The sequence below is a fragment of the Pediculus humanus genome, genomic scaffold (assembly GCF_000006295.1).
Source record: "Pediculus humanus corporis 1103172107743 genomic scaffold, whole genome shotgun sequence".
NCBI lineage: Eukaryota > Metazoa > Arthropoda > Insecta > Psocodea > Pediculidae > Pediculus > Pediculus humanus.
In genome coordinates, this window is record NW_002987344.1 from 23419 (window position 1) to 34573 (window position 11155).

Sequence of the window (11155 nt, forward strand, 5' to 3'; positions counted from 1 at the left end):
CTCTCTCTCTCTTTTTACCTTTTTGCACACTACTTAAAAAAAAAATAAAATACGAACACACCCACACACTCATATATGTGCATAAATATTTTTTATCATCCTTTCATTTCATTTCTAATATTTACCGAAATAGGCTTTAAATAATAATAATAATAATAATAAATAAAATCTCATCATAAATTTGGTTTTTGGTTGATTTGAAAAATTAAGAAAAATTTATTTAAAAATTATAAAACGATATTATTACCAATAAACAAAATTCAAATTAAATTAATTGATTTTAATTCGTTTGTAAAATATATAAATAAGGAATAATGATAATAATAATAATGCTACTTTTTCGCTTAGCAATATTCTTTTTTTTTTTTTTTTTTATTAAAAATAAAATAAATGAATAAGAAGAAGAAGAAGAAGAAGGAAAAAAGGAAGCAAATAGGTAGAACGAATAAACGTTTAATGACTGGAAATATTCAAATTCATTATTTCCTTTCTTATATATAACGTTTACCTTCTTTTCCTTTTCTATCTCTTTCTAACACACACACACTCTCTCTCTCTATCTATCTATTCTTTCTTTCTTTTTTTCTTCTCCGATTCATTTTGTTTTTTTGTTTTTTTTTTTTTTATTCTGCCAGGTGCTATATGACATTTCACGTATATATATATACAGTTACATCCATTTCCTTTTACAAGGTTCCATTTTTTTTTTCTGTTTACTCTTGCGTAAAAGACTCTCTCTCTCTCTCTCTCTCTCTAATAAAAATAATATATAAACATTTTCATTCTTTTTTCCTCATCGTACGGAAATAATAATAATAATAATAATAATCTTTTTCGGCAAGCACCCGTTCGAAAATAAAAATAAAAAAATTTTTAATTTTACAAAGCACGTTCAGAAATTAATACGAAAACTTATTTTCGAGTGGAAAACATAAAATCGATATATGGATATGGATATTTAATCGTCGTGTCATTAGAAAAACAAAAAAAAGTCCGTTATCGAACGAATGCGTTTAAATAACCCGGGGAACCGCGCGATTACGGTCGCGAATATGGTGACTAGATAAACTAAACGACGGGTTTATGACGTCATTTTTTTTACCTTATCAAACGCTAATTATTTGTTATTGTGTGTTTATGTGTACGCACGTATTCACGCACGTACGCACGAACGCACGCACGCACGTAGGCACTCACGCGATCGAGCACACATATTCAACCATACCTTAGATCGTAACAAAAAAAAAAAGAAAATTATTATTTTTTTGAATTCGAACGTAGGTTACGCACACGCACGAAATAATCCAGGTAAATCTCCTCCATCTCCCCTCTCCTCTCCTCTCCTCTCATTCCCTACCCCTTCCTCCTCCCTTCAATCAAACCTTTTTTTGTAAAATGTGATGATTCACGATTACAATTTTTCTTTTCTTTTTTTTTTAATATATATATATATTTTTTTTTTTTATTGAAAGCGTTTCGTTGCCATCATTTTTCAATGATAAAAAGTACAAAGAAAAAAAGAACACAATTTTTTTTTTGAAAGGGAATAAATAGCAAACACTACTAACGTTTCATGCCCCCCTCACGTCCCCCCTTCCTCCCCCCGTAAAAAGAAAGAAAGAAATTTCTATGTGTGTGTGTGTGTAATGAGGAATATATGACGGTGGTTTTTCGGTACCATCACACGAGTTCCAATGCCGACGCGACGCCATATTTGATTATAGTATGAAATTCGGTTGGAAACAAAAAAAAAAATAACCTTTACATTTTTTTTGCTTTTACGCGATTTAAATGACGAACCGTGATAAGTTTAATATTAATAATAATAATAATAATAATAACAAATAAATGTCCCAATTCTTTCTCTCTCTTTCTCTCTTTTGGCACCCACAAATAAATTTTTCGCAATTTTTTTTTTTACATCGTAATTTTTACAAAAAATTTTAATAAAAATGTTGGCTATAATTTTTTTTTATAAAAAAAAAAAATTTTTGGTGGCATTAAAAAAAAAAACAAAATAATAATATTAATAATAATAATAATAAAACGTTTTTATATAAATTTCGATAAATAAAAAAAATTTAAAAAAATTAAAATTTTCCCTCGAACGTTTCATCGAAAAAAAAAAAAAAAAAAAAACATTTCCGACTCGAAATTTTACGTTTAAATTACTAAATCAATAAGTAATAAAAAAAATACATAATTTTTATTTTTACTTTAAACAAAATAATAATAATAATAATAATAATAATAATAATAATAATAATAATAATAATAATAAAAAAAAAAATTATAATAACAGTAATTTTTACAGTAAATTTAATTCCGTTACTTTCACCATTAAGAAATATTTTCATACAAATTTTTTTTTTTCTTTTTCTATTCGAAACTCCGACTCGAGATTTAATATATACGCGTGCACGCACACGCACACGCACACACGCACGCACATTCACGCTTATAAACTTTTATTACGTTTTCATTTATTCGGTAATATATATATATTTTTTTTTTTTCATGAAAAATTGCGCATGAAATTATTATTATTATTATTATTATACATAACAAACAAAGTAAAAAAAAAAAATAAATAAAAATAAATTTACGACGACGAATAATAATAATAATAATAATAATAATAATAATAATAATAATAATAATAATAATAATAATCGTTTGAACTCTATTTTAATAAAAAAAAAAAAAATGGAAAAAATGGAGGAAATTTCCAAATTTCTTTTTTTTTTTTTTAGTAATACCAAAAAGTGAAAAAAGGTAAAAGGTAGGTAAAAGGTAAAATATCAAAGAAGGTAATGATTAAGTTTGAAAAGAGAGAGAGAGAAAGAGAGTGAGAGAGAGAGGGGGGGGAGAGGGGGGGGTACAATCACACAAAAATCTAACTTGCACAATTTAAAAAATGACTCGTAACTGACCTTTAATTTGACTCGTGATAGTTGCCTAGTCATGGGCCAGATCAAAGGTTTTCTTTTTTTTGACAAAAAAAAATTTACTACCAACGTGATAATGTTTTTAGAAAGGTTTAGATAGAGAGAGAGAGAGAGAGAGAGAGAGACAAGTAACTATTATTAAAAAAATATACAATTTTTTTTTTGTAAAATTTTCTTAAACGTTTCTGTCATTTATCTTTTCGCCTCCCACTCCCTTTACCCCATTATTAAATTGAAATAAATATTCACCTTTTACGGTGAAAGAAAGATGCTTTTAAAATTTTCTAACAGCACACGCACACACACACACACACAAAGGTCAACATAACGCCAAAGTAATTAACTTGTAAAAAATTTAAATTAGTTTAATTAAAACTACTCATTTGTTTTGAGTATATAAAAAATTCGTTCGAAATTATAAGTGTGTGTGTGCGTGTGCGTGCGAGTACTTCACAATCCGTTCATGTAACATTTTTTTGTCTTACGTCATAATAATAATAATAAGAGTTTAATGAAAGTAGTAAAATGAATGAATCCCCATATAATTATAAATTAATCTCAGGTATACCGAAATAAATATCATTAATGAATTTGAATCCCCCCCTTCCTTTCTTTTACTTTTAAATAAATAATAATGGAAAATTTTTAATAATTCTTATGACCTTATTTTATTATTATTATTATTTTTTTTTACTATTGACACACATAAAAAATACGAGATGTAATTGTTGTAATAGTAAAATTAAAAAAAAAAAAAAAAAAATCGAAAGAAAAGAAAAACACGATGTTTTGAAGGACAATAATATTAATAATAATTTTCTCTTAATATCGTTTGAACTCTATCCAAAAATAGGAAGTTGAAATGATGAAGAAAAAAAATATTTCGTCACACAAAATATAACACGTACGCACATACAGCAACAGAAAAGGGGACAAACACATCATCATTGTAGCCGAATGTATGGATGAGATTTGGGTAAACAAAAGCAAACACAATCAAACGGGAGAAAAAAAAATGATTCAAATTTGTCATTTATATATACTATTATATTTTCAAACAGGGAGAGATAGAGAGAGAGAGAGAGAGAGAGAGAGAGAGAGAGAAAAGAAAAGAAAAAAAAAAGGAACATACAGGAGAAAAATTAAAGAGAGGATTGAACTCTGTAAATATTATTATCGTTATTATTGTTTTAACAAAACACACACAAAGTTTAGTTTTTTTTTTTTTGTTAAAAATTTTTCTTTTAAGAAACATTTTCAATTCCACCACCTCTATAAATGTATCATCATTATTTTTTTTAGCAGAATGATTAACAAAATAAATAATTAAAATTAATTAAAGTTATTTGAGTCGATTTTTTTAGATATTTACATAAACTCACTAAAAATAATTATTATTATTATTTCCACGTAAAAATTTTTAAGTTTAAATTTCCTTCATTTTTTTTTTTCTTTTTTAGCAATAGTTTAAACACAATTTTAACATCATCTTTAAAAAAAAAAAGACAAACAAATGAGTAGAAATAATAAAAATTATTAAAAATTTATCACAAGTAATTTACATTGCAAAAAAAAACTCAAACAACAACAACAACAACATAAACATAAACATATGATTTTGTTTTTGTTTTCCAAAAACTTACAATTTTTAACTATTTAATACCAATCGAACCATTCCCGACTTACTTATTATTAATCCCGTCTGGAGATTAAAAAAAAAAAAAAAAAAAAAAAAAAATTACCAGGTAATCATCATCAGGAGTAAAGTTCACACGCACGCGCACACACACACACACGTGTCATCTCAATATAAATTTCATAAAACTTGGAATTCTTGATTTAAATGTCAATTTAAAATTATCATCAATCATCATCATCATCATCATCATTATTTTTAATAAACAGAAATGATGAGGGAAAATTTAAATAATTTGTAAATTCCCCTCCCCTCCCCCGCCCCCCTTCCCACGTGTACAAAAATGACGAACGTGTACGTTTTAAACGTATGCAGGACGACCGATAAATAAACGTTGAGACATAAAGTAATAATGATAATAATGATAAAACCTTTATTCGACGTATTTCAAGGTTTTCAACCTTCTAAAATCAGTAGTTGTAGTAAAAAAAAAAAAACTAAGATATTTATATTTTCCGTTAATGCAAAAAAAAAAAATAATGATAATAATAATAATGATAACATTTGTTTAAACAAAAAAAAAAGTAAAAAAAAAGTGGAAAAATTAATCATTTTGATACCTGATAATTTATATTTAAAAAAAAATTATAACGTTGTTGTTATTATTATTATTATTATTATTATTATTATTATTATTAAGGGATTATTTTGAATAATTAAATTTATAAAAAAAAAAAAAAAAAATTTTTCCTACCTGTTTTTCTCGTGTTCATTGTGTGTCCTTCTCCTTCCCTGAGATTTTTTATTTTTTGGCTTTTTCGTAACGTTTTTCGGGCGGTCGGAGGAAATTGGCGCGTTTGATGCGTAGCCATGTTCGGTTTCTGGAAATAATTATAAACGATTCATATTATTTATGTAAATTATTAAATAAAAAACACACGCACACGCACACGCACACGTGGTGTACGCAGACAAGTTTCAAAAATCAAAATTTCCCAAAATTCAAATCGTTAATAAATAATTAATTATTTTTTTTTACAAAAAAAAAAAAAATTTTTTACAAGACTTGGACAAAAAAAAACAAAAATGGCGGCAGCACAGTCCAAACTAATAATGTAAACAATGCGTTGTTAATCGCAACAACATTTCTAACAAACAAATTCACATAATTTTTTTTTTTTTTTTTTTTTTCATTTTTCTTTTCATTTTTTTTTTTTTTTTTATAATTACAACTTTCAAGGTCAAATTTATACGTTATCACGCTACTCAATCCATCAGGTACATCAATATTAAATTTCACTTGTCTAAATATTTTTTTTTCTTTTCTTTTTTTTTTTTCACTTCATATAAAAAATTAAATGAAAAATTCTTCTTATTCCCTCCTCTCTATACTCCCCCCCAACCACCTTTTTTCATTTTTCCCTCTTATTTAACCGACACCGTTTTTTTTTTTTTTTTAATTACTTTTAGAAGAAAAAAAAATCTTTTAAGTAAAATAATAACGTTATATATAAATAAACTGAGTGATAATATTAATAATAGTAATTAAAAATAAACATATAAATAAAAAGTTAAAAATTATTTATGTGAGAGTAAAAAGCTTTAAGCTTTATTATCATTATTATTATTAATTAATTATGATGTAATTTTATTATTATTATTATTATTATTAGCTTCTACAGGTACGTTTTCACAAGTAATAAATACATAAATATATATAGAAAAAAAGAAGAAGAGAAAAAGAAACAAAGAAAAGAAACAATTGATGATAATTTAAAAATAAAAAATTTAATTTTTTTTTTTGTAAGTAACGACTGTCGTTGACGCAAGGCAAGCAACTGCCATGTTGACGTGGTTATACGCAAACAAAGAAATCAACGGAATGGCTTTATACGTTTCTTTTTTTTTTTTTTTTTTTTTCGTGTCACACACACACATTTACTCTTGCACACGCATTCACACACGCACTCACGTACACACACAAAAAAAAAAAAACATTAAAGAATAATATACGTATTAATAATAATAATAATAAAACACACAAATACATACACACACCTCTATCTTTCCTATCTAAATATTCAGCTGCTTGAAGTAAAATATCAATGCTCATCGTCACTCACTAAATAATTTTTACGCACACACCCACTCCCGCACCATAAAAAAAATAATATAATATATTTAAAACGGAAACGAAAGGCAACAAAAAAAAAAGAAAACGTAAAAACGAAAAAACGAAATGAAAGAAAAAAAAAAAAAAATTGAATAGTCTTAACGCGCAAAACAAAAAAATTACCCGAACGCACACAAAACAATCCAATATCTCTTGACCCGTTCCTTTCCGCGGTTTCCAACACACTGACTCTATAACTGATGGTTATAAAGAAGATGTATATATTAAACAAAATGGAGGAGCTCTTCGAACGGATCGATATTAAAACAAACTCGATTCGTTCTTTATCCGCCAATCACAGGCAGCGCGATCTCATGATAATTGTTTTTAACAATTTAAAATTTTTTTTTTTTTTTCAAAATTATGTAATTTCAGTTCGATTATATATTTATTTATTATCATCGATTAAATAAAATAAATCACACGAATAATTGCGATCTTTTTTATAATGATTAAAAAACAAATGTTTTTATATTTCTTTATTTATGAATTATAAAAATTTTTTAAATTTATTTGCGCGGGAAAAAATAAACAAAGAAAAAATAGTACGAAAAAATTCCGCTTAGTTTATAATTGTCGCTAGTGTATTTTAGGAATGGTACGAGAAGGTGAGAAAATTCGGTCAATCCGTAGCTTATTATTATCATCATCAAATTTATTTACAAAAAAAAAAAATGCAATTCTTTCTTATTTAAAAAAAAAACGGTCATGTATTTTATAAAACATATCAACTTGTTCATTTTTTTTTTTTAAATGAAAAATGTCTATAATATATATTTTTTCGTCAAAAAATTAAAAATACTACTATATGTAATAAGGTACAACAAGTAGTATATAAATATTTTTTTTTCTTATGGGTAATAATAATTAGTTTTCTGAACAATTTCTTAGTTTTATGCACTATTTTTATTATTTATTTTAAAAATGAGTTTTTTTTTAAAATTACGTTTACATCTTGTGAATATTACTGGTCATTAATTAATTAAAAAATTTCGAGAAAAAAATTTTTTTTTGTCTCAAAATATAATTTTACTCGTTAGGGGAAAAAAAAGTTTATTTTGACAATGTATGTCTTTATCAATTTCATGATTATTTATATACTTGCCAAAACCTCCGGGATAAAAAATTCGAATACGGTAAAATATATTTTAATTTTTTTATTTCGAAATGAAATTTTAGAAAAACGGTTAATTTTCTTCAACCTATTAATTTTTAATTGTAAAATTATAAATAATTCAAAATTTATTTTGAATTATTTTTATTTTAAATATTTTACGAAAAAAAAAAACTTTCACGTGAATCCAGACGGTCTTAGAGTTTAAAAATAATTATTAGTAATATGCAAGGCGGTGAATTCAAAATGGCAGTGGTGTGGAGCTTGTGGTTGAGTAATCTTTATCTTAGTGCAAGCAAATGGCGGATGTTTGGATAATATTGAAACGAAATGAAAATTTAAAGATATTTGAAAAAAGAAAAAAATAAATTGTGCTTTGTAAAGTGTTTTAAATAATGGAACACAATGATTACATCTTAAATTTTTTCTTTAGTTCCATGGTACAACATTTAAATGAAGCCTTGATTCATAAAAATTGCGTATCTCACAGCTTTCGGAAACATAGTGTCAAAAGTAAAAATGATTTTGATTTTAGTTGTTTTGTAAAATCAATAAATAATTCAAATTCTAACTTAATTAATAAAATTTCTTCAAATATAAATAATTATTTAACGGAAGAGGTAAGTACGTCACTTTCTTATAAGGCAGTCTCATTGTAATATTGCAATAAAAGAATAAGGGAAATTTTTTTTAAACGTTATATTAATTATATTTAATTGTTTTTATCAGTAATCTAAAAAATTATCACGATCAATGTATTTTATAAAATATTATTTAAAACAACATTTCCTAACATGCATAGAGTCCACCTGTGAATATATTTTATAAAAAAAAAAAAACAATAATCAAGAGACTAAAGAAAACTAATTGTTTGGTGAAAAAACATTTATGCAAGGGGTATTCATTCCTTTTATTTTAATTAAACTTTTTTTAAATCGAAATTTCAGAAAAAAATTTTACTTAAGAGAGATTGTTATATAAATAAATAAGTAAATAAAACTTATTAAAATAAGAGAATTTAAATTTAATTTACCATTTCAGGATTTGAATGCTTTTATTACAGCTAGTCAAAATTGGTGCCTTCATTTAACAGAAGTTTGTATTAAAGAAAGTAGAATATTTCTAAAATTGTTACAACCCCATACATTTAAAACTGTTATAAAATCTGTGTTAACTTATAATTCAACTTATGGAAAAAAAAAATTTAATAATCAGGTTTGTTTTTTCTAATATATTCTAATAAATTGTTTTCGTAAAGAACTTAAAACAGAAGTCATTCAGTTATAATAATAAATAAAATTTGCATTTTTAATATTTATAATTATTGCCATATAAAAATGAATAATTAAAAAAATTTTTTTTTTTTTAAAAAAGACAACCTATCGAAAACCTTTGCAAAAATTTAAGTAATAATATATATATATTATTTTTTTTTAGCCGAACAATAATAAATAGTTTCCTTAAGTCTCGAAAAAAAAAAAAAAAAAAAAACTTGTTACACAAGTAGGGTTTCTCAACTAATCATTATTATTATAATCAAAATTTACACTTATTGATATTTTCTTATGTTAACGAAAATTGAAAACAAATTTATTATATTTTTAGTTTTTTATCTTTTTAATTTTTTTTTTTTTATAAATTTTCTTTTTTTTGTATTCTAGTTTAATTTAAACTTTTTTTAAATTCAATTTAAAAATATTTCTTTTTAAATAGTGCATTTAAAATTTTTTTTTTTTTAACAATCTTTCATTATTTAAATAAATTATATCATTATTATGATGTTTTATTCATGTTCATGAGAAACTTTTCATTTGTGTTCTCTTGGGTTTTTTTTTTTTTTTGTATAAATTGTTTATGATTTTTATTTAATTTTGTTGAGAATCCCTGCTGTTTTTTTTTTAAAAAAAATTATTATAAATTGTTTTTTTGATTTTGAGTACTCACACAATATAAATTTAACGGGGTACTTTTTTTTCCCAATAAAGATTTGAGTCAAACGTGATGAGCAACGGATCCAACTCTGGTAGTGAAATGTCCAAGAGACGTGCCCTACCTGGAACTTCGAGTGCCGTTGTAGCCCCGGATCTAGCCAGTCTTTTCGAGTGCCCCGTTTGCTTCGATTACGTTCTACCCCCCATACTCCAATGTCAAAGCGGTCATCTCGTGTGCTCCAGTTGTCGTCCTAAACTCACTTGTTGTCCCACGTGTCGGGGCTCATTGGGAAACATCCGAAATCTCGCTATGGAAAAAGTAGCGAGCACGGTCATGTTCCCTTGTAAATATGCCGCCACCGGTTGTTCCGTTCTTCAATTGTACTCTGAAAAAGTCGAACACGAAGAAGTCTGCGAATTTCGGCCATTCCAATGCCCCTGTCCCGGAGCTTCGTGCAAATGGTTAGGATCCCTCGATCAGGTGATGCCTCACCTCGTCAGCTCACATAAATCCATCACTACCCTTCAGGGCGAAGACATTGTTTTCCTAGCAACTGATATTAATCTTCCCGGTGCCGTAGACTGGGTCATGATGCAGTCTTGTTTCGGACATTGTTTTATGCTCGTGTTAGAAAAACAGGAAAAGTTTGACGGACACCAGCAATTTTTCGCATTGGTTCAATTGATTGGTTCTCGGAAACAAGCCGAAAACTTTGGATACCGTTTAGAATTAAATCGACAGAGAAGACGATTGACTTGGGAGGCGACTCCGCGCTCAATACACGAAGGAATTGCCACTGCCATCGTTAATTCTGATTGTCTTGTCTTTGACACGAGCGTCGCTCAACTCTTTGCTGATAATGGAAACCTTGGAATCAATGTAACTATATCAATAGTTCGGTAATCGACTTTAACCATTTCTGATTTCTTTTTTTTTTTTTTTTTTTTTTTTTAATTTTTATAAATGTTGTAAAGGTTTTCAAGGATAAGTTAAGCGTCTATTTAATCATCCACTGAAAAAAATATAATTATATATATTTATATATATTTAAAAACATCTTAAACATTCTTAAAGCGTGATGATGATGATGATGATGATGATGATGAAACGTTATTATTCTTAAACATTCCGATAGCGGTTATAAAAAATAGAATAAAAGAAATTATTATTAGTATTTTACCAATTGTCATTACAATAGATTTTACAAACAATTATTATTATTATTATTATTAGCAATGGCCACCTTTTGTTTAATTGAAACATATTAATCTCGTGGCCAGAAAGAGCATTATTATTATAAATAATTAAATAATTAAAAATATATATATTTGTTTTAATAAAACCATTTCGGT

At 25.9% G+C, this 11155-nt stretch overlaps 1 protein-coding gene across 1 annotated transcript; it reads left to right on the plus strand.

Moving 5' to 3' along the window:
* Positions 1–9872: 9872 nt before the first annotated feature.
* Phum_PHUM333800 (ubiquitin ligase SIAH1, putative) lies at positions 9873–10706 on the plus strand (the record flags this gene model as incomplete). Its single annotated transcript, XM_002427598.1, has 1 exon — positions 9873–10706. One exon carries the CDS (start codon positions 9873–9875, stop codon positions 10704–10706), a length of 834 nt encoding a protein of 277 aa, XP_002427643.1.
* Between the last annotated feature and the right edge of the window lie 449 nt (positions 10707–11155).